Here is a 23,807-nt window from a genome sequence, read left to right as displayed (position 1 = left end):
ACCCCACTGTATTTAACACAACCAGGGACACCAACAAAGCTATGAAGTTCTCTAAGAGGGGGATGCAACGGTCAGATGCAAGAATGAGTCTAAGTCTAAACAAGATAACACCGAGGAGAAATTTAACTCGAGCTGGTTTTAAAACAGTACATGGTATGTCAGAACAAGTCATCAGAAACTTATGAAGGGACCCTGGCCCTTCTCCACATCAACACTGTAGCATATACTGTGTGACTGTGACAAATGGTACAATAGTTTCAGCAAATAGATGAATGCCCAGGAACTTTGAAAGTGGCTAAGGAAAATGTTCACGAGGATAATAAACATTTTATAGTTAACACTTCAGAACACAATACCGTATATCAGCAAAAGTTTAATAAGGGAATTAAACACTTCTTTCTAATCACATACATGGCAATAGCTGCATCTCTTACACCTCACCTAACCTGTAAGTTTCGTGGCAATCGGTGGGCTAGTATTATTCATAAACATGAAACTTAATTGAAAAATACGTTTCTGACCTACGAAAAAGTTTATCTGTTTTCATTAGTGGGATAACACTGTAATGAATATATTTACATCTCATTGGAGGAAAGCTAGATCTCTCTTTGCTTCGAGCCACTGTATCCCCCGGCACCCATCCCACCAATGATAAAGGATTACTTTCAGTATTTCCAAGTGCTGAGTGTCTGTGTTCAGTGTCTGCCTTTCCCTTTTCTCTCTTTCAGAGAGGCTGGTGTACCCTCTCTCTCTCTCTCTCTGCCTGGGGAAGTCAACCAGGATGAGGAACAGAGCTGTCGCCTATTAGCGCTCATGTGAGTTGGGAAGAGAGGGTATTTTTGTCTAATTTCCACCCTTGTGTGTCCAGGGTTACAATAATCATACACATAGCGGCTACTAGGGAGACAGCCTGAGTCTCCATATTGAAATTGACTGTACCCCCATAGAATGTCTGCCCGCAATGTTGATTATCCAGCTATAAGTGCTTACTGATAGAATGCTCTCGCTTCGGATCTGCTGCGCCTAGAATATTAAAAAACCCCAAGCGAGTTGGATTGAAGGATCTTGTTAATGCAAAAAAAAAAAAAAAAAAAAAAAATCTGGACAGTAAACGAAAAGAAACCATTGCCGATCACTCCTCAAATTGAAAATCCTGCCTCATCCGGGTTTGTTTGGAGGGCGCGGGAGGTGTGTGGGGGGATGTTATTGTTAAAAGATCCAGCTTTATTAATACGTTAAGAAAGAGCTCCCTTGGCAGTATGTGTTCTTACAGCTCCGTCTCAGATCCCATAAAACATTAATGCACTGAAAGCTGCTACAGAGATCAGCACCACCAGCTAGAAGCATTGTGAAGCCTTCACCTTCGAAGGGACTCCATTATGGAAACGATTTTTTTTTATTTAAAAAAACGGGGCTTTTGCAAACCTCTCAAATTTTCATTTTATAGAGTTACAGCACAATAATCCATGTAGGATGTGTGTGTGTGATACACGCATACACACACACACACATACACACCACCCAACGAGCAAACCTCCAGTTAGCTTTCTGTATTAATGGGATGGGAATACCCTTTACATTTAGTGACTGGAGGAGAGAAAAACAATAATACCGATCCTGTCAACAGAAGATAGCAAATGCAGCACACAGTCAGACCACACAGTGTTGGGTCTTTGAATTCTTGGGAAAAAAACCACTAAGCTTTTAACAAACGAATAACAGGCAAAATAACTACAGTATACCTTATATTGCACATTACTGCACAGTGATGGTAGAATACAGTGACTCCAAACCTTGCCCATGAATTCTGAAAGGAAATAGCACTGTCTAAACTTAGCAGAAGCTTCAACTGACAAGAAAGGTTTTTCAAAATACGTTGACCAGGGTATATGCACTTAGCTTTGTGATACAATCGCAGATAAATTGATTCATCTATGATATTGAACTGTTTGTGTTCGCATCTGTCTCTTAAATCTTAAGTGTACACAATCAAATCAGTTTTGGAACACTGTGTGTTTTATACAACTTTGTAGCCCCCCTACAAGTTTTTAAAAGTTCTCCCATTTAATCCCACTGGAAGTTAAAAGCGAGGGAGTATACGTTTGTAAACTCTGTTGGCATGGTCAAGCAACAAGACTAATGTTTTTTTTGCTAAATTCTTTTATTTTTGTTTAAATTCTCACTTCAATTTTAATTCTTGAAGAACAGCTTCGACAACATATATCGCACTCATTATAAGAAGCAAAGGGTTATATCAAAAATTATTAGTATAGAATCACAGGAAACCTGGTTTGGAACCAGAAAAAAATACAAAACAGATATAGATACATAGACACAGGACAATTGTTTTTTATAATTATTTGGAAAATGTTATTTTCCCCTAATTCTTGTTTCTTTTTTCTTTATGCGCATACGATGTTTTAAATTTTACCAAAAAATGAAAATAAAGACTAATATTTTACAAAATGAATAACAATGTTCGTGGTAAGTGTTTGCGTGTGTGTGTTTTCTACACAAGATTCAGTTCAGCGTCAATATTTTTTGTTTGTTTCTTTGTTTCTGTACAGAATATATCCACATCAGTCCACAATAAATTCTGGAAGATCCATTATTCTCCTTCTGGTTTTATTAAAATCCCCTCGGTCCTTTTTCCAAAATTTTCCACAGACACAAGGTCCTTTCTTTTCCTTTCAAACATGGTCACAGATCTGATCCTACACGAGTCTTTATTTTTTTTTGTTTATTGTCTGCTTTCCCCCCCTCTCTGCACCCCAACTTTACTCGGTTCGTATATTTCTGTTTGTGTTGGTCCTCAGTGTCTCTATGGGGGTGTTGGCTGTGCTCTAGGAACACTGGATAGACATGTAAGGCCAGTTGAAGCTGCTCCCAGACAGTAACATATCTCTGATGAGGGTTTCAATGGGGGTTTTACCTACCAAACGGACGAAGAAGAGCTGCTCGATGACTGAGGACGAGACGGTGCGCAGGGAAGGCAGCCTCAGGAGCAGTTTGCCGAAGCGACTCGGCTGGTTGGGGTACTGGCTCCTCACATATTCCTCCAGGGCGCATTGAGATTTCTCTTGCAGGCTCTCGATATGGGCAGCATCTGACAGGCCACAGGCATCTGCCCAGGCAGCCACACACCAGGAGGAGACAAGGAGGGGAAACAGTTAGTTACTCGGTAAGCAAGCGAGCAAACAGCACACATACACAGGGACTAAATACACCGTCCCACCGCCCCTTCCAACCATAACACCCCCATCAGCACCCAGGCAGGGCTAGCCGAGCAGCCACACCGACAGACAGAGAGACGCGCAGGCAAAACCTCCCTTTGTGTTTCCTCCTCCACCTTGGAAATAAATAATGTAAGACGCTGTGTGTGTGTGTGTGTGTGGGGTGGGGGGGGGATCTGAAGCCATACAGCCAAGCCACAGCAACCTGTCCTCTGTCAGGAGACTATCAGCCTCCTAGAGGGGAGAGAGAGGAGGAACGGGGCTATTATGCTCGTGATTTTGTTTTAATCTACACACTGATGAGTGTTGTACCATGAATACAACTCAAACACAGAGCCAGGAGAGCCATTGTTTGGATTTATACTAAATGTGGCCTGCATCTATGCTGCATGCTAAATAAATACATACATTGATTAATTAATTCAAATACGCCGAGTTTCTGGACAAGGCTGGAAATCCGAACAAGTCAAAATGCTTTCGCAGTATGGGATTTGGAGTCTCTTGCCCGGAATCTGCAGTGCAATGCCAAAGAGAGAGGCTGCACTACTCTCTGTATCTGGGATCAAGTAATTGAAAATAGGTCACATCTTTGTAAACTGTATAATAATCTAAGAGGAATATGGCTCAGTTACTCCAGACTGTGCTAAGCAGACATCTGCAGCTATCAGCCATAAAGCTGGAGGCGGCTGCAGTGCATGAGCATTGCCTAAATGTAACCAGAAATATATCCTTCATATATGTGTATATTTCATATATATAGCCAGAAGTATATCCTTCATACCCGGCAGAACGATGCGATCGAGGCAACTGCATACTAATCTGAGAACATGAATTTGAATCTATCTATCTATCCATCTATCTATCTATAATTCCAAAACAGCGAATTATTGTGTATCAGCTGATTCGTTGAGAGACTTGCTCAGGAAACTAGCGTCAGTGAAATGTAATGGATTTGCCCCTATAGTTCAAATATCCACATTGTTACGTATATTAATAATAAATATTTTTAAAACATAAGGCTCACAGGCGAGCAGTCAGTTGCAGTGTGGTTTCCTATAGATCAAAGCCAGACTTTGCTAATATATAGATCTGTATATGAATTAATGCATGTTAATGGCCCCAAAAGGACATTACAAAATTGTGAATGTAAATTTATGACCCTGGAAAGACACAACAAATTATTCAAAGCAAAAATCTCTGGCAACTGGATTTTTGAAGTTTATGTCTTTCTATTTCAAGAACTGAATTTAAAAAGATTTCTGAACACCTTCATCTACCATACTATGGCCTCGAGCAAAAATACAAATAAAACAAGCTATGATTCAAGAACTTCTGAGGAAAAGAACCTTTGACCTGAGCTACGGACTAGGCATCCCTCAGATATACTATTATCTAAGCCAGACTGTTTTGCTAATCCATACTGTACCTTTAATGCAATGTTATTTTGCAACATCTAAAACACCAGGCTGCAATATCTATATCTATACCTATATCAAAAGAATAGGCCTGTTCTTGTTTGAAATATATATCAAAAACACAGTCCTGTTCATATGCTGATTGCCACAAATCACACTCCATATTTACATATATCTTGGTATTTTACATGTATCATCTGCTCATTATGCAATAGGCTCCCATTCAACTTCCAAACAATGCAATATGAAAGGGTCTTACTGATAGCCCAACAGATTTTTTTTTAGGCCCCATATGTCATACCCTTAAGGTTAGTAAAATATTTATCAGATATTTACGGTAAGTGCACCTACAACGCAGAGTCACTGGACAATCAAGATTGGAAAGTTACTTGACAGAAAAACGTTAAAAAGGGGGAAAGAATACGTTTTAGATTTTATATTAGACACAGACACACTTACAATTTTCTAATGCAGATAATATCTGCTCTCGCTTAATTATTTGACATGCCCCTGGCATATTTGTTTATTTGAATTGTATTTAGCACCCTAAAAGTTTTTTTCCCCAACCGCTTAAAACAAGATTTAAAAAATTAAAGACCATATGGTATAAAACCGATTGGATTATTGAGTCCGGAGAAATGGAATATGTGTAAGAAGTAATGCAATACATATTTACCATCCGTGAATTATATCTCAGTTAATAAAGGGAGGGCTAATGTGGAAATTCTGTGTGTCTCACTTTTTATATGACAATGTGTCAATAAGGGAGAGCTCAATATTTCTTCCTGCAGTCTATGGAAAAGAAATTATGTAAATAAATAACCATTACTGTTCAGTACACTCCAGCCTTATCCTTTGTAGTACAGGAAATGTATTTCATGTGATGCATTCAGAAGAGTTTAGTGTTCAGAAAATATAGATGTAATCAACTGGCATATAACTGGAAATCAAAGTTCTTATTGCGCTGCAAATAGATTTATTGAATTTATGTTATTTTGTCTGGTCCCTTCGTGGGAACTTTTATTTATTAGAAGAACAATGTAGGTGTATAAATTAATAAAGTTTTTTTTTAAGAGAAGTACGTTTGGGTCAAGACCAAGTTCTTGGATGGTGTCCAGAATTTTAAAGATTAAATATACTATCCGGACCCCAAATGTAAAAAACACACCAGGATAACCTCATGCCAGCTTTAAATACTCAGTGCTTAGTAAACTGTTTTGGACAATATGTCTAAAAATGTCTTTTCCATCCGTCAGAGTTTGCTTAAAAGTTGGATGACTTCGAGAAAGGCTTCCCATGAATTCCCCTCTGGCTAGCAATCAAAACAAGTTTAGTCAAAAGTGGAAATGTGTGTTTGGGGGTAAGGGAAAGGGGTAAATTACTACTGACAGCTGTATTTTCATCTTCTAATATGCCCCATGCTATTCTGCTCCAAAATAATATTATTGTTCTCTTCCTAAACCCCATTCATCGCTTTAGTCAATTGCTGGAGCAAGCTCCTCCCTTGGTAAATATTTCATTATATACTTGAATACATTACTATTAATATAGAAAGATGGAGTTAAAAAAAGCCACCAGTTACACAGCTAGCCCAGGCCCAGAATTTGGGGGGAAAGATGGGGAAAAACCCACTCTTCATTTGGGGCAAACGCCTTTCAGGTGTCTTTTCCTTTAATAACTACTAAACACCACACCAGTTCTCCCTCTATTTTACAATAATTTCTTCAATATATGTTTAAAAACAGAAAGGTTCTCAGAGATTGGTCTGTCTACTGATGAACATTCTGAAATGAATGAGTATAGAATGTAAGTCTGCAGACCGACTTGTGTTAAATCAGGCTGATAAATGCTGCCCAGTCTCTTTGTCACCTTTGAAAAACATGTTTCCATCAAGACGACTTATTAAGATAAAATGCATTAAAATGTCGAGATGGCTAATCAGTAAATCTCCCATTTGTTTTAAGATCTGTACTTTATCCTTCGCAAAGAAAGATTCCCTCCAACACTACAAGACTGCATTTGCACTGAAAGTAAAAGGGGGCAGTCAAAGTACATGTCTCTGACCACCCTGCATACAAATTAGATACTCCTGTCTAAATAAATTATCTGATGTTCAAATCGATATTAATACTACATTTGCTACATTACAATATTGTGCAAATTTAAGAGTCATTTTAATACCATGTAAATACTATTTTTCATGCATGAAAGGCAACAAATATTGATGGATTATAAACTGCTTACTGTTAAACAAGGCCTTTGAACGATTTGCCATCTTTGTTCAAGAATGCTTTTAATTTTGCTTCGGCCTAGTTTCAAGTTAGATTTATTACAACTGTTTATTTATTGCTAAATGGGAGGACTGGTTCAAAAAAGGAAAAGACAGAAAGAAAAAGAAAATAACATTGAGTGGCTTCTTATCTTGCTTTGTTTATATTTCCTATATTTTCCGAAAATTGTTCGTCTTTGATGTTTATATATTTCCCTCTCGAAGGTTACAATAATAAAAGATGTATTATAGTATTATAGGCTATAACCCGAACACTTCAAAGCGAAGTTAATACAGTTTCCTGCAAGTTAATTTGAACCATCTATCATGAGAAAAAAATGTTAACATACATGCATGCATGTTACCACCTCCTACACTTAATTTGGTATTTTTTTCAGGCAATCTGTTAAAATTCCAATATTTGTATGGTTTGCATAGCAAAAAGACTTCTCTCTAGGCTGGTAAACTGGTACATAACCCCCTCCCCCTCCCCCGCGACTTGCTGTTTCTATTGTTGTTTTTTTTTGTTTTTTGTTTTGCTTTTCTCTTTTAGATCGAATCCATTTTTTACGATCCTCAATAACCTCTGCAACTGCAAACATGAATGGTTTCCGATAAGGGAAAATCAGGCAGCAATAAATCAGTATTGTTTATGATTTATTTGTGCTTATGCACTCCTTTTAACACTCTCAGGGAGAACCTCCTTACCAGTTAAAGTACCACAAGAAACCCAGATCCCTTCTCTCTCTCTCGCAGGCACATAGTCTCACACCCGCAGATAAATGGTGATATTTCTCTATTTTCTCCCCTCCCCACCCCCTGTTATCCAAGGAAACAAGGAGCACAAACCCTGGCAGTGGGGATAATGGAATATAGTGTGTATAAAACTCCAGCCATCTACAGCTCTTCCCATAAACGTGGGAGCAACATTGATTTGCAAATCGAGTGGGTTTTATTAACCTAACCCCAACGCAGCCTGGCTGGGGGGGGAGGGTAGCTGGGAGGTTTGACCCTATGATTTTGCTCTTGCTGTTGCCTAGTGATCTCTTTCGCCTTCTCCGACCTCTCCCCCCAGCTCCCCCATCCCCAGCCCTTGGCCTTTCTCCCCCGAGCACACTCACCTGATGTAAAGAGGACGATGGCTTTGAGGCAGCTGTACTCCGCCGAGTCGACGTGCAGGGCCTTGAGCTTCTCCACCTGCTCCTGGAAGATGCGGATGTGGTCCATGAAGGCCACCACCCGGTCGGCGGACATGGGCGAGGCGTGCAGGCCGGCGGCGGCCAGCAGAGGGGCCACATGCAGGGGCATGGAGCACTGCGCCGCGTTGAGCACAAACAGCTCGCTCCAAGTGAGCCGCAGCAGGGCCACCTGGTCGGTGATCTGCAGGTCGGGGAAGAAGGGGATGTTGCGGGCCCACTCGACGGCGCTGAAGAGTAGGCGGGCGGCGAGCTCGCAGATGTTCTCGATGCCCATGATGTTGTTGGGCTGCATGCACTGGCTGCCGTAGCGCGAGGTGGGGTAGGGCTCGGCCCGCAGCAGCAGCGAGATGTATCCCGACAGATAGCAGTGGCCATTCAGAGGGTCCCCGTTGGTCAGCGCGTACTGGCCTGGGTTCGGCTGGGTTGGAGGCATTCTTCCTCGCTGAACCGCTGACAAAAAGAAAGAGAAAAGGAGAGGAAATGTGCATCCAGGAGGCTTGCAAACATCGCCTAACACGTTACAGCCGATCCGGGGACAATGCAGGGCTTATTCCCACAGACACACACACACACGTACAGAGAGCTATAGACAGCATATACACATGGAGCAGTGTATACATAACAGGCTGCATCTCCTTACCCTCAGCCCCTGTACGGGCATCCCGGCCCCATCACCAGCACAGCCAAAAAAATAAAATAGAATACAAATTACAAATAAAAAAATCCCAACCAAAACAACGAGACAATCCACCCTCCCCCAACTCGCAGGAAAAGGAAAGCAACCAGCAAAACACAAATAAAAGAAATCCTCCGGATTGTAGCGTGCTGTCTGGGGTAAAAATCCCAGCAATCTGGTAAAAATATAGGTACCATAGCTCTTTCTTATTTCCCAGTCCATTGTCCGAGGAGCATGTAGATTTACAAGCAAATTGTTTTTAAAAAAAATAAATGTGTCCATATTCTTTAAAAATACCATCCAATTATCCTTAAAACTGGATCAGGTCACAGCCCCCCAGCTAACCACTTCTAACTTTTTATTACACGGAGCAAGCATCCGATACGTGTCCAGCAAAGTTCTCACTGATAGAAGGAAGAGAAAGATTAAATATTCGAAGGGGGGGGAAGGGTCTGAACTTACAGTAGCCAAACATTAGTGAAAAAATGCGATGGTTTAATTAATATCTTTGCTGCGTTGTTGCAACTGCAAAAGCCTGTAGACAGCTTTGCACACTGAATGCACAAGCTTGCAACTGCAAAAACACTGGATTCATTAACCATCTCAATACAAAACGTAAGCATGCTTTGAGTTCCTAAAGCTGACCAAAGTTTTTTTTTAGTATGTGTATGTTTTACTTCATCAGTGTCAGTGTTCTAAACTGCATGCAATGTAAACAAAGGTAATTCAAGGAGAAGATACGGCTACTGTGGTTTATTATTAACACACACCTCTATATAATTTATTTTTTGCAGTTTAGAGCGTGCAATATTTTCGTAACTTTATCCTTTATTATAGTATTGATTAAAACCTAAATTCCAATTGAGCCCTCAAAATCTAAGTGGCTGGACTCCTTTTTCCCACTCCACCTAATTATAGTTTTAAACTTGGCAGTTATTTGTCAATTAAATGAAAACACAATTCTAAGTTTGCTTTTTTCCCAGACGCCTACAAACAGTTCCCTGAAGCTACAAATGAAGTCGTCATACGGTGCGAGCTCTTTCATATCTGAAAGAACACACTTTCTTTTCTAGTGGCATATAAAATATAATTTTAAAACTAATTAAAGAAGTAGTAATCCCCACTCCACAAAATTGACTGTTTCGCTTCTTTGCCTATAAGACATCTTTAACGATAGTCACAAGATGAACTTTAACTGTAAACTGTTAAATATAGTTAGAAAATATAGTTCAGCCAGTCTTGCTACTGGAAAATGAGACATATTGCAAGCAAACATCAGAACTACTCTGAAAAATAGCATTTGAAACGGTGGGGAGCTCATGCCAGAAACAGACTATGTATTATGCTAAAATCAGAAGGATCAGTAAATCTGTTGTAAATTGTAATTTGTATGCAGTATTTAAACAGAGGGTGGAGTTTGATGGAGAAATAAAATGAGCAGCATGCTAAAAAAATGACAGGACTATAAAAACACGGTTCAGTCACAAACTTTCCTTTGAGAGCATGGAGTGAAAAGAAGGCCAGATCTTGCAAGAGGCAGACTCTACCATACTGGCAAGCACAAGAAAGCTGAGATACAGTAGCATATTTCTTCCCCTTCCTTTCTCTCTCCTCCTTCCCCCCACTTACATGTCTTTCATATTTCTTTCAGGAAAGATGATGGTGGAAATGGATCTACTGCGAAGTGTTGTGGGGGTTTTAAATTTTATATATGGAGGGAGGGAGGGGGAATAGAAGGAAACCCATCTTGTAAAGAATGATGTCCCCCCAGCCTCATGCCAACAATAGACAAAACCACATACATACAGAGATTATACTAGTGATACCGGAGAAATAATAAATATTTAGTGACTGATCATCATAATAAATTCCCATCCCAGTGAGCAGGGAAGGGAAGTGTGCGGCGGCGGTGGTGGTGTTGGGGGGGGGGGGGGGAGAGGAGGAGGGCATCAGCGCAAACCAAAAGCCTGGGTGCAAAGCTGTAGATGGATTGCAAACATACACCCCGAGCTACAGAGAGAGGGAGAGTAAAATAGGGAAGAAATATTCACCTTCCCGCCTCATGCCCACTTTGAGGCACTTCTTGAGGCGGCAGTACTGGCACTGGTTGCGGTGGTGCTGGTCGATGGGACAGTTCCTGTTGGCACGACATGTGTAAGTTAAGTTCCTGCGGACGCTCCTCTTGAAGAAACTTTTGCAGCCCTCGCAGGTGAATTGGCCGTAGTGTTTGCCGCTGGATTTGTCCCCGCAAACCACGCACTCGATGTGCTGCTGGCTCTGGCCCGAGCCCTGCTGGCTCTGGCCCTTGTCCCCGGCCGTGCCCGGGGTGGAAGGGGGTCCCGGCTGGCTAGGGGTCTGCGGGGTGTGCGGGGCCGCCGAGGCCGCTTGCTGTTGCTGATCCCGGGCCGGCTGAGCTGCTGGGTTGGGGCCGCTCGGGTTGCCCCCGGCCACGTCTTCCTGCGGATCTCGCCAGCTGCTAACTACCATTGCCATATCTCGGGCCCAAAAAGTGCTGGGGAGCGGAGCTTCTCGCGGAGGGCTGCCGGGGAGAGGAGGGGGGCGGGGGGAAGTGGGTGGCTCGGATTTGGGGGAGAGAGGAGAGAGAAGGAATCTTGCCTGCCTCTGCTTCAGCTGCTGCTGCTGCTGCCCTTGTGCTGCTGCTGCTGCTGCTTCTTGTAGCTGTTTCTGCCGTTTTCTTTCTCTTTATTTTTGCAACCCCCTCCTCTCTCTCCCTCGCTCTCTCTCTCTCTGTGGGGGGAAGGGAGGGATGAAGGATTTTTTTGGTCCCCCCTCTTTTTTTAAAAAAATATGTTTTTCCCCTCAAGTTGCAAAATGAGAAGCGGCCGGCCGGGCTGCGGGGAGAGGCATGCAGGAGAGTCGCACAGGGGAGGCGATCGGCGGACACACACACACCGCGCGCACCCGCCACACAGTCCGAGCGCTAGGAGTGCAAAGGATGTGCAGACATAGAGGAAGCTGGAGGAGGAGAAGGAGGAGGAGGAGGTCGGTGCTGCCGCCGCCGCTGCTGCTCGCTGCCGGGGCCCGGCCGGTGCTGGTGCCGCTGCTTGTCCCCAGTTGCCGCCGCCGGCGCTCTGGGCTCTTTTGGGGGCGCAGGCCTGGGCGAGGATGGTGGAGAGAGAGAGAAAAAGGCTGCCGATGATCAGGGGATAAAAGTGTCCGGGGGCCAGGTCCAGGGCAAAACGCAGTCAGCCATTCAGGAAACCAGTCTTGGGAAACGCGATCGAGGAGGGATTGAAGATTAGACAGTTTGATGTTGTTGTTGCTGTTGGTTGTTGTTTCTCTCTCTCTCTCTCTCTCTCTCTCTCTCTTTCTCTTTACCAAAGAAATACAAAAGCAATTGGATGTGACTAATTCGCAGAGGAGACGAATTCACGGCGAAGTGTAAAAATATAGAATATGAATAATAATGGCACACGCAGAAAACGAGAGATCCAAAGTAGGTCGAATAAATAAATCCTCTTCTTTCCCTCTTTCTTGCTCCTTCCTTCTTCTTCGGTTATAATACACGATGCTGGTTACAAAAATCACTGGAGATCGCCGGGAAAATGTTCTCTCTTTTTTGCTCAAAAAAAGTATTTCAGATAAAAACTCATCAGCCAGGACGAAAAGCCTCCTCCAAAATAAAAAAAATAGAGAATAATGGAAAAAATGATGATATTAAGATATGAAAGCGTCCTCTCTCTCTCTCTCTGGGCTGCTGCTGCTTCTTTTTTCCTTTTCCTTTTCCTTTTCCGTTTTTTTTTTTTTTTTTTTAGTTTCACCTCTCTCTGCTCCTGCAGGAATGAAGCGAAAGACACTAGGAGGAAGGGTAGAGAAAAAGAAGAAAAGGAAGGAGAAGAGGGAGCTGAAGAAAAAAACCCTAATAGAATATGCAAGAAAGGGGGGAGAGGGAGAGAGAGAAAGGAAGAGAGAGAGAGAGAGAGAGAGGGAGAGAGAGAGAGAGAGAGACCCAAAAATGAATGCGTTTAAACGGGAAGACTAGCAGAGCAATGTTTCCGAAAGGGGGATCTGCGCGAATGTCTGTATATAGTGAACTTTGACACTACTATTGAAACTGACACGTTTCTATGGAGATCGCTGCCTTATATGGAGCTCATGTCAAGGAGCCAAGAGAGGGGCTGCTGGCAACTGATAATCAAAGGCGACTGACTGGTCAGAGCCCTGAATTGGGGGGAGAGAAAATGGGAGGCTAAGGTTAGCCAAGCCTCCTTCACTCCATTGGTTAAGAGCCCCCCCCCCTCTTTTTTTTATTCTCTGCTACCTACTGACTGGGTTGGGGCATGAAGGGGGGGGGAGAGAAGGGGATTCTTCTGACAAGCACAATTTACATTGAGATCGCCCTGCGCTGCTATTTACTTTGAGACCTGATTAGTATGGGTCGTCTATGGTCATACACACTCACACACGCACACACATCAAAAGGACGGGGGGGGGGAAGGGAAGGGGGAGATGGATTGGAATGGGGGAAAGGGGAATGAAAAGGAAATTATTTTGGCTCACGCTGAAAAGTTTTTTTTTTGGGGGGGGGTTATTAATTAGATTTCTGTATGTTTCCAATTGAAAAACCTTATTAGAAATTTTAATTACTGAAAGTAAAAAAAATTGCTTTGTGGAACACACACACATATATAGTGTAATAATATATACATATACCCACTTACATTGCTTATTATATATATAAATACTTCAGCTTTGCTTTTTTGCTATACCACAGTGCTGGCTCCCATTTATTACCTAAAATATTCTTCCTCCTTTGATATTTTTAATTACGATCAATGACACTGGTGGAATTCTCGGTGTCGTAAAATGAGAGCAGAAATCAACACTTTCCCCTGGAAGGCTACTATTAATTATGATGATGATTACACTTTCCAATAGTGTCCCTTTCCAAGGCTGTTTAAACAGCCAGCAATGCTTCAATAATTATTAATAAAACAAAAGTAAGTTCTCGTTTTGTTGTCTGGGAAGATCAATGCTGGTAAACGAAAGTCCCAGAGAGAGAGAGTGAAGGTTGGAGTATGTGCGGGGTTGGGGGGGGGGGTGGGGGGTTGCTCTCTCTCTCTCTCTCTCTCTTCAAACTGTCTGGTAGTGGAATCGCTGGATCCGGCTGCCATCTAGCGGACAGGAACCGAGCCTAGGAGCTTCAGCCCAGCAAAGTCCCCAGCGCCCCCCTTCCTCCTCAGTGCACAAAGCCCGTGCCTTTTCTAAAGCAGCAGGACGCCACAAAATCTTTTCATTACTTTTTTTCAAAATAAAGAAGCTGCTTTGGGGCAACAAACCTTCTTTTTAATTGTATACCTCTTCTAGCCTCCTGTCTCCCATCCCTTCTTCCATGCAACGTCCTCTTATGTGCTAGGTTTTAAATGCGCTATGGGGTCGAGTGTCTGTGTGACAAAGAAGAAAGAAACTGCATGAACTATCCTTAGCTCATATCAAAGTTTTAAATCAGTTTGGAAACTAAGCAAAACCTGCAAGGAAAAGGGAAATGTGAAATATTACAGCTTTTTTTTAAAAAAGATGTTCCATTCATTAAAAAAAATAACAGCCTTAGATGTGGCTTGATAATGATTTTATTTTCTGTCAAGCCCACAAATGTAAGATTTTGAGCCAGTTTGAGAGGAAGATTTCTAAAATCAGAATAAACGATTTGTTTTGTCCTGAAATAATGAAGAGATTTTCAATGAGTCCCCTGGCCAAGCCGCCCCTATTGTATATTGCATTGATAAAAAGGATGTTATTGACTATGCAACAGTGGGCTCCTTTCCTCCCTCTCCCTTTTTCCAAATAAACTCTCGCTCCTTGCTCCTGGTCAGTGAAAAGGTGAAACGAATAAGATTAAATCAGACAAAAAAAGCAAGCTCTGTATGTATATCATCTAGATTTTACTCCCCAGACTGTGAAGAGACAGGGAGTAAAAGAGGCAGAGCAAGGCACAGAGAGAGGGAGAGAGAGAGCGAGAGTGAAAGAGAGCCAGAGAGAAGGTGGACGGACCCAGCAGCTTGTGCCCTGCTCTTCCTTGAAAAGGTTTCCTCGGAACCTGGATCGCTTCAGCTGGCACCCAGAACCCCGGCCAAACCAGGCTTCACCAGGCAAGTACTGATTTTTCTATTCGGTGTTTCTAATGGGGTTAACATGGGAAGCAGCGTCTGTCTACATTTCATTGGAAACCCACTGTGAATGAGTTATAGTATAGCAGTACCTTGCAAGGATAACTTTTGCTTCTAGCATCCAGGCTGCTTTCCCGAGACTCGTCAAACAACCCAACTTGAGAACATGGCCCATTTTTCTATATTTCAGGCATATTGATTCTGATTGTAGGAATTATAGATGGAGATATTTATAGCCTCCAGTTTTTAGTATTTTCTTATGAGACCTGTTTTTTTCTATTCAACACACAGATTCAAAGATATGCGCGTGTATCGATATACTCACTTCCCTCAGTAAGATAACACGCTTGTGTTTACCTATGTGTATCTACGCAAATATTATAGATACACTGATGTAGCATCCATTCCATATACTTATGGAATAGAACTTTTACTTCCAATAATGTTGCAAGGATGCCTGATAAAGACATTTAAGCATATTAATGCTCTTGTTTTTCACCTGCTCTATTTGTTATTTGATCACCTAATGAAAAGATCGATGGCAGCTTGTTTATTTGGGAGATAATGTCAACAGATTAAAGGGACAGCACCAATCAGATCCCACTGACATGAGAAACAGACTATAATAAGAAGAAAGCAAAAACCAACGCAAATTGTTCTGTTTCAGAGGTGTATTTTTACTGTAGTTGTGCGGATGATGATGATCATTTTCTGAGAAAGAATCAATTACCAATGTATTCTAAAAGAAGATACTTCAAGGAATTGGGAAACCTGCTTTAGTGCTGGTTTGATTCCCGACGAAAGTCCCATCTCCTCTGAACCGTTGTGTGAGTCTTGGGAAGTAGACTGACAGCAGTTGAGCTGGGACGAAGTGAATCTATCAATAAAAGTAGTCTCATTCCTCTGATGTCCAAGTCAAAACAAGATTAACTTGACAAGATACATTTCCACCTCCGAAAAATTACAATAAGACTTAAAAATGGGGACAACTCAAATGTAATTTGGAAATGAGCTTTTACTGTTAACTTGCCCTATGCCACATACCAAATGGCCAGAACAGACCACGATAACAACAATGCAAAGCCAAGACTTTCTCACACTTAACCTTCTTTTGACACATTAGAACTTACTTTCATTAGATGAGAGCACAGTTTGGAATGTTAGGGGTTGTTGTTTGTCTGTTGTTCCGGTGAAACACAAAAATGGACTCCGTTTTACGCTCTTCTTTTTTTTCTGTCTACACGCTTGTATCTTCCGGAAACAAAAGTTCATTAGCTCGGTTGTGAATCTGTAACAAATTTTAAAAACTATTTTAGGGGAAAAGGTATAGAACACAATAGAAGTGCTATTTTATAAGAGCCTGGGTACGGGAAAAAATAACATGTGAGCTGGGAGGTGAGTTCTAGAGACATATTTATTCTGTATGTCCTAAAATAAATGTTAAACACCTGCTTCTCCTGCTAAGCCTCACAAAGATATTTTGATATGTATATGTACCCTCCGGTCACACACATGGGCAGGATTGGGGACAATACCTATATGCTACCATAAGACACAATGAGTAGTTCTCATGTAAAATATCTATTTGCCTTTAGCAACTGTTAGTACGTCTAATTAACTCTTGTTCTGATAAGAAAACACATTTTAAACCTATACAAATGCCATTTTGAAAATCCTTTAAAATGCACATAATCCCCCTTTTCATAGATATACTTGTAACATACTCAGAGAATCCTATTCAATGGATGCCTTGAATTCTACACTCTGAGTACACATACCCGAATAACTACCCAATCCTGTACTGAGCTCTTTTGCCGACGAATCAGTTAGTACATTCTGAAAACTATTGACAAACTGTGTCTGATATCGTCTGGTACACGGTCAGTCAGTTCATATTCATGGTGCCGTTCATAGTACACTATTTCCCTTTCTTGGCTGCTTTGCAAATTTAATTATAATGGAAACATTTCCATTTCTTCCTCTCCTGCAGCCACAAGCTGCTTCTCTTTGCCAGGCCAAGTTGCCCATTTGCTATAACCTTAGCCATACTAGGACTCCGCTCAGATTCCAGATGGGCTGGGTCTCTTGTGTTAGCTGTGCCAGGCCAGGCCTTTAGAGAGAGGCGTGCCCAGCAAGATCTCCTCTACCAGTAGCTGTGCTGGGGCCTTTATTCTCAGCCATACCAGGCATTTTTTCCCTGTGCTAGTTCTTTTAATAGTATAATAAAAGATGTATCCACCAGACTTTGTTTTATAACAGAAAATTGCTCCTTGCTTTGAAAAGTAGTTTTCAGTGGATTATAATGACCTTTGCATGCAGCTGGTGGCTTCATAGTCCATTGCTGGTTACTTGTCACTTTATTATTATTATTTTGTAGGCCATAGCTCTTAACTTTCAGTCAAACTGCAGGACCTACATGTGAAATTCTTTCCCTCCATTTCTGTGTGTACTAATCTATGGTTGCATATACCCAGAATTTATTTACAAAGCCTTTTCCCCATTTCTAAAATATTCAGCGAGGCGTGATATTCTGAGGACACATTCCCAAGTCACACTTAAAATTGATTTCTGAATGCCTCCACCTGTCCTGATCATTCCTTCTTGTACTTTGGTAAATCACACTGAACAAAGATGGCCTTGGGGAAAAGGAAACAAACAAACGCTCAAACCGTTATCTACATCCTGTAGAAGAGCCCTGACCAGCAAAATATTAAAAAACAAACAAACCACTTTTTGAAGTTAAAAAATTACAATCAGACAAAAAATCATGAGCGAGTTTAATGCGAGCGTGCACCAGAAATAGCCAAATTCAGCTGGCCAAAGGAACACGTTCGAAACCATGTGAAGACATGGTGAAAAAAGATCAGTAGCTCTAATATATCAGTACAGCTTTTCAAAGGTTTCCTTTTAAAGGTGCGTTATAAATTAGTCTCTACTGGCATGTTATTAACTGAAATAAACTTAATTCCTCCCTTCCCCCTATATTCCCTTAAAATTATTTTAGATATTGTTGGCATAAAGTGGAATGCCAGCAAAACACCTCCCAATCTGCCGTCATTGCAATCTATCCAGTAGCCAACACTCATTTTAGCTTGTTTTTGTCATTTGTTAGCTATCAAAAGTTCTGCGGTTGACTGCCAACCTGAAACCAGGGCACTGAATCACAACTTTGCTCTCTCTCTCTCTCTCTCTCTCTCTCTCTCTCTCTCTTTCTCTCTCTCTCTCTCCAGTTATCCACCCAGACATTAGACCACAAAGAAATGCTTGAGTATACCGAAATGAATGTAAGTTGAAAAAACCCATACCGAGGGCCACTTGTCTCACAGGGTAAGGGATCCTGACAATTTTTGAGCAACCGAGAGGAAAGGAAATTGATGACGCCTTGATGCAAATCAAACCTTTCTGTATAAGGGAAATCTGGGAATCATTTCGCGCACACTAGTGAATCCAGAATCAAATATTTACTTTCGGCACAAATAAAGCTGCGGTGATCTGAGTGCCTGAAGCCAAAAGAAACAAATGTGTACAAAGCCATTAACACGAGACTCTACATTGAAATCCATCTGACCATATTTTAAACTCTTGACTTCTGTTAAGGATGAATTTGGTGTTATTTATTATTCCTACAAGGGATAGGCTTTTGATGAAAAGTTGACGTTTGGAAACGAGTTTGAAAGTTGTTAGGTTGTCCTGACAATACAGTCAACTGCACTATATAATCATTTGCCTTAATAGTTACCTGTCAAAGCTCCTATTTCTTTTACTACAGGGATTAATCCACCACAAGTAGATTTGAATCGGACTTTTCACAGACTAAGGTCTGTTCGAATAACTTGAAGTATTTAATGTCACTTTTCTCCTTGCCTATAAGATAAAACACCGTAAAAGTGTTTTGCTCAGGAAATACAGGAGTGCTGCTGGTTACAACAGTAGTGATACAATCATGTTTACCCCATCATAAGGTTGATCTAAGTAATAAACCTTAGCATTTTCACTTAAACTGTCAGTAGTCCGATATGTTTATTACAGAGTATTCTATCGGTGTTCAGAGGGATGGTATGTTGTTTAGGCAAAGTTTAAATGAAATAGAATAAACATAACAAATCGCTCAAGCAGACCGCATCCAGCTGTAAATAACTGTTAGGTATTTTATCATGCTAAGTATATTTTATTTACTCATTTCTGGGGAATTAAGAGCGGGCATATCCAAAGCTGTAGTTAATAAAGTATACAAAATCACATGATCCTACCAAACTGGGTTAGAGTTATATGTTTTATTGTTAACCCCTTGCACTGAATCTTCTGAAGCTGAAAGGGAAAAGGAAAGGGCTTTTGTCCGAGTTGATCCTTGGCTATTCTGGGGCTCAGGTTGGTGTGAAAGGGACGAGGAGGTCACTTGAAATCTCCTTTTATCTACTCTTATTTTCTCTCTGGATCAGCAACTTTGAATAGACACCATCTAATCGCTCGTAATAGAAGGAAACTCTGGGAGCCACGAAAATGCCTTTACTCTAGAACTGCATATGTGAATATGGATACACACACACACACACACACATACGCATGTGTGTGTACGTACATTCTGTACAACATACATACCCACAGACACATGCACGCACATGGAATTTAAAGTTTTAAACTGACCGTTCCAATTCATAGGGCCCTAATTTGTATGCTTTCAGTCCTTTACGACTGTTTAGAGACAAGGAATGTAGTCATCAGAAGTAGATATAACCTGGGTGTAGACTTATGGTAGGAAATATTCTTTACAATACAGATCCGTCCCAATTGTAAACTCGCAATGACCCTGGCGGTTGAACTGATAGTCCTGGAACGGGACTGTAGCTATATCGTTATGATAATAACATGTAATGACAGTCAACAATTATTTTAAATCTTATCCGCAGATCACAGATTTGTGTGTGTGTGTGGCACTGCTTATTAATTTTGTCAGGACACTGAGTAAATCGGAGACAGACACGTAAATGGGAATATGAGACATTTGTGAATGAAGCTTTTCTTCCACAAATACATATAACTGCCTGTCTGAAGTTGGGCAATTAACTACGGTTTATTGAGCTGAGAATTTCTCTAGCAAGTCTATTGTGCTAGCTGAAACTGAAGTTGTTGGTTTTTCTTGTTCAAACATTGTTAAACTCTCTCAGATTTATTCGTAAAAGACCAACGAAAAATATTAACAAAATGTGTAGTTGTTAGAAAATAGAAAAGCTTTGCTATGGAGGCGGAGAAGCTTCCAGTTCTAAGCAAAGAACTATGTCTGCTGCTCCTAACCCCTCAGATATTCGCATTTCTTTCTGTGTCCAGGATGCTTTAGCTGTAAATTCCTTTAAGTATATACTTTGTTGCTAAGGCTACAAGTTCCATCCCAACACGCAAATCTTCTACTTTGCAGATCCAACTCAGCCCTGGGCAGAAGTCTTGACTTAAGAAACCTACTTCAAACTCCTTGGAGTGCCTCCCTGCTAAATACCTGCTGAAGTCTGCTGTTTAAAATGAAGGGCTAAAGAGCCCTTCCTCCCTCCTCTCAAATGATACATTTTACTGGGAGTTCTGGTGAATAGAAGGCAAGAAAGAGCTCAGTCCAATAAAGATTAAATTAAGTAGAAGAAACCCAGCCGGTATATATTTTGAAGCTCCGGTGGGGCGTCAAACCGATGTTTAACACATTTTTTCCACTCACTGTGCACAAGTCCTGGACATGTAATGCCTTTTAATTTTTTCCACCTTCAGGAGGGAAGCGTTCTGATTACTACAGCGAAAGGGCTTTCCTATTCCAAATTTGCTTTAAAAAACCCTCCTGCTAAAAAGTAAACGCACTCTTTTAAGTGAATGGGAATTTTATTTCCCTTGATTAATCTTTGCTCATGCTTTGTCACAAATAAACGGGCTGCAGTGTGTTAATCAGAACATCTTATTTATTTGTTTTAGAGCGGTGGGCTAGGGAAGAAACCCTTCACCCAGGTATCCCCAAATGCAGAGCTAAAGTTGAAAGGAAATACAAAGTATTTTAGCAGCATTAACCCCCCCCCCCCCCCCCAACACACACACATTTGGCTAAACTGGCTACATTTCCTGAATGGCTGAGGAAATATTGTTTTAACTAACGGTCTCAGCATAGTGGACAAATGTTTATGAATCACTGAACCTTCCAGTATTGATGGAAAAGAAGGAACTGGAAAGCGAGATCATGCTTAAAAAAATCAGCCCCAGAGACTCTGAAAACATGATCTAATCGCTGGAAAAGTTAAGCGTTATTTGGTAAACGTTTGTAAATGCAAATAGAAATGAATAAATAAACCTCAAACCAGTTAGTTTGGGTGTAGTAGTTTAGCAGGACTAATTGCAGACAATGGAGCTGAAATGACTTTTTCAATTAGCTGCTGGTTGGAGTTTAGTTGAAGGAACTGTCAGCTCCAGCGATGGGTAATTGCTTTATTGCTCACAAAACTATCATCTATTTAGAACATATGTGCTAATTACTCTGGATGGGCGTTGGAAAAGAGACCATAAATCTATTAGCACTTTAAAAAGTCCACGGCGCTTGTAAGCAACTAAATTCCCTTACATGTAATATTCAGGATAGGTTTCTGTGATAAATGAATGTTTCTCAAAAAAAATCAGAACAACATATATACATATACGTTTTGAACTTCAGGTACTGTGCTGTTGGCTAACAGTGGTCATCTCCGATGAAGGGAGGCAACCTTTCTATACAATAAACCAATGCAATAAATCATTGTCATAAAAACGATTTTCCTCTAGCTTTACACTAGTTTCTTTTTTCAAAAAGATTAGTTTAGAAATCTTTTAATTGGATTACTCTGGCAAATTAATCTCCTTCAGGCTTACTAAATTTGTGTACCAAATATTTAGAATTAATTCAGCGTCACTGAAGGTATTTGGGATGCCTTTTGTTATAACTAAGAAAATGGATAGGTAGGAAAGGTAACATTTTAAAATATACATTCATGTGCTCTCAGAGCTTTCTATGCATATTCATTGCGATGGATGTCGAATTGTAGTGCATAAAATTGCTTTTGTAAGGAGATAAACAGAGCTGGCTCCTGGCCTGCCATGGAGCAGGGCTATAGTGCAGAAAAAAAGTGCATATGAGTTCAGGAAAAGAGAGTTTGCAGGCAGTGTGGAAAGTCCTGTTCTAACACAATAATTTGTGGCAATGAGTATCAGAATTTCCCATAGGAAATTGACACTTTTTCTGAAACACACACACACATCCCTACTGCCCTGGTGCAATTAGGTCCCGCACCTCACCGTGCTTGGGGGAACCAGACACAGAGGGTCCTAATCTATTTACGATTTGGAGAAAACCAGGTGTTATTTCCCCGTCCAACACTCCAGGGTTTCCGTCGAATCTCGCATGTGAAACCTTTTCTCAGCACAAGGAAACCAACTTTTAGGAACACTATTGTCCCCGATGTAGAGTTTGGTCCTGTCCTCCCTGCCCCCGAAGAGTCGTTTAGGCGTTTGGTCGCTTAAACACAGTCTCTTTTACTTCTGGACTTAAGCGCTTACTGATCTGCTATAGCCCATTGACTCCCCCAAAAAACATCCCCCCCCAGTATTATCTGCATCCTCATTTTAAAGGGTGCATTGTGTGCAGTACGTGTGTTAAACCGATCTACTGTTCCTGAGAGGACACATCACCCTTCTTTCCTGCGCATCAGGTTATCGGTATTCTGAACCTTTCCTAACATATTTGCAGAAAAGTTTCTTTCCTGCTTGGACTTTTGGAGGAGCCTGCTACAGCAGGGACCTCCATCATATTTATGGCTATCTGATGTGATTTTCGGAGTTAGATTACTCTATCTATATGAAATGGGATACCTTACTTTTAAGCTCAATTTAGCTTTTAATAGCAGCCCTGTGAGGTGTGGTTAATTGGTGGGGATAAAGGCATAATGACTTGACAGGGAGATTGCAATGATTCTTTAATGTACTTTTTTTTGAACAATGACATGTCATCTCTTTGGTAAAAGAGCAATAAAATGGGATTCTCTGAAGGAAACAAATTTGTAACTTTCACTTAATGATTTATACATAGAATGAAAGTCAGATTAGGTTTTGTCTGGCAGAAACGGGGAGGATTCTATATACATTGCATGGCTATAGCTTTAGCTGTTTTTTTCCCGGGTCTATGGAGTCAGATGCATATTGGTGAGTTCCACTTGGCTGGAGAAGAAGGAAGGGGATTTTGATGACTTAGGCTGTGCAGGTGAGCAGTCAGTGTAGGCTGAACGGAGCAGGGATTGCGGTAGGAAAACACCCTTTAATATGCTGAATTTATTTAGTACGGGATGATTTCAGACACACCTCTTTCTCAAGAACACAAAGTCAGCAAATTGTCTCAAAACAACCAGATCCCATGTCAGCCCAACAGTTCTTTGGAGTTTAACCAGAGTTTGCCATTTCAGCGTCAGCATTACATTTTTAGTGTTACCCTTTGGTAAACTGCGATCTACACAGGTGGGATTGTGTATATTTAATAAAACATGTAAAATACACACATATCTATTCATTGGCTACATGGAGAGACACCTATACTTAAATATATATATGAAAGTATATAGGACTATATAGTTATATACGTATGTACTTTCGTATATATATATATATATGCATGCATTTTCCATATATAAAGTGTGTGTGTGTGCGTGTACACACTTTACATCTATGTGTTCATCTGTATATAAACATGTATATATAAAGTGTAAAAAGCAACAGAGGGTCCTGTGGCACCTTTAAGACTAACAGAAGTATTGGGAGCATAAGCTTTCGTGGGTAAGAACCTCACTTCTTCAGATGCAAGAAGTGAGGTTCTTACCCACGAAAGCTTATGCTCCCAATA

The 23,807-nt window shown here is 41.0% G+C and overlaps 1 protein-coding gene and 2 long non-coding RNA genes across 6 annotated transcripts in view; 1 reads left to right on the top strand and 2 right to left on the bottom strand.

The window, feature by feature from the left end:
• Positions 1-2,142: 2,142 nt before the first annotated feature.
• Positions 2,143-11,457, bottom strand: NR2F1 (nuclear receptor subfamily 2 group F member 1). 3 transcript variants are annotated; one of them, XM_034773568.1, is made up of 3 exons: positions 10,844-11,457; positions 8,039-8,563; positions 2,143-3,124 (listed from the first exon to the last, which is right to left on the bottom strand). In XM_034773568.1, the coding sequence occupies exons 1-3, from the start codon at positions 11,283-11,285 to the stop codon at positions 2,844-2,846; spliced, it is 1,248 nt and encodes a 415-aa protein (XP_034629459.1). In that variant the 5' UTR covers positions 11,286-11,457; the 3' UTR covers positions 2,143-2,843. The 3 variants fall into 3 exon arrangements, with proteins under 3 accessions (XP_034629459.1, XP_034629458.1, XP_034629460.1); XM_034773567.1 differs by having other exon boundaries at positions 8,039-8,566; positions 10,844-11,455; XM_034773569.1 differs by lacking the exon at positions 10,844-11,457 and adding an exon at positions 8,987-9,189 and having other exon boundaries at positions 8,039-8,566.
• Positions 11,458-13,978: 2,521 nt separating this feature from the next.
• Positions 13,979-17,054, bottom strand: LOC117878948. The gene is made up of 3 exons (XR_004646145.1): positions 16,699-17,054; positions 16,051-16,208; positions 13,979-14,197 (listed from the first exon to the last, which is right to left on the bottom strand). It is a non-coding gene; the product is annotated as an uncharacterized LOC117878948 (long non-coding RNA).
• Positions 17,055-18,152: 1,098 nt separating this feature from the next.
• Positions 18,153-23,807, top strand: part of LOC117878947 — a 66,692-nt gene continuing 61,037 nt past the window's right edge. For both annotated transcript variants that reach the window (XR_004646141.1, XR_004646138.1), the window contains exon 1: positions 18,153-18,247. This is a non-coding gene — a long non-coding RNA (uncharacterized LOC117878947). The remainder of the gene's footprint in view (positions 18,248-23,807) is intronic.

The sequence above is a fragment of the Trachemys scripta genome, chromosome 6, assembly GCF_013100865.1.
Source record: "Trachemys scripta elegans isolate TJP31775 chromosome 6, CAS_Tse_1.0, whole genome shotgun sequence".
In the NCBI taxonomy this organism is placed as follows: Eukaryota; Metazoa; Chordata; order Testudines; family Emydidae; genus Trachemys; species Trachemys scripta.
This window is presented reverse-complemented; position numbering and strand designations above follow the sequence as displayed.

Bases quoted from the DNA above. Each gene is read 5' to 3' on its own strand.
- NR2F1 (XM_034773567.1), bottom strand. From the start codon at position 11,285: ATGGCAATGGTAGTTAGCAGCTGGCGAGATCCGCAGGAAGACGTGGCC. The intron at 8,567-10,843 runs GTGAATATTTCT...TCTTTTTGTCAG, and splicing joins AGTGGGCATGAGGCGGGAAG to CGGTTCAGCGAGGAAGAATG. The intron at 3,125-8,038 runs GTGAGTGTGCTC...CTGCCTGGGCAG, and splicing joins CATCGTCCTCTTTACATCAG to ATGCCTGTGGCCTGTCAGAT.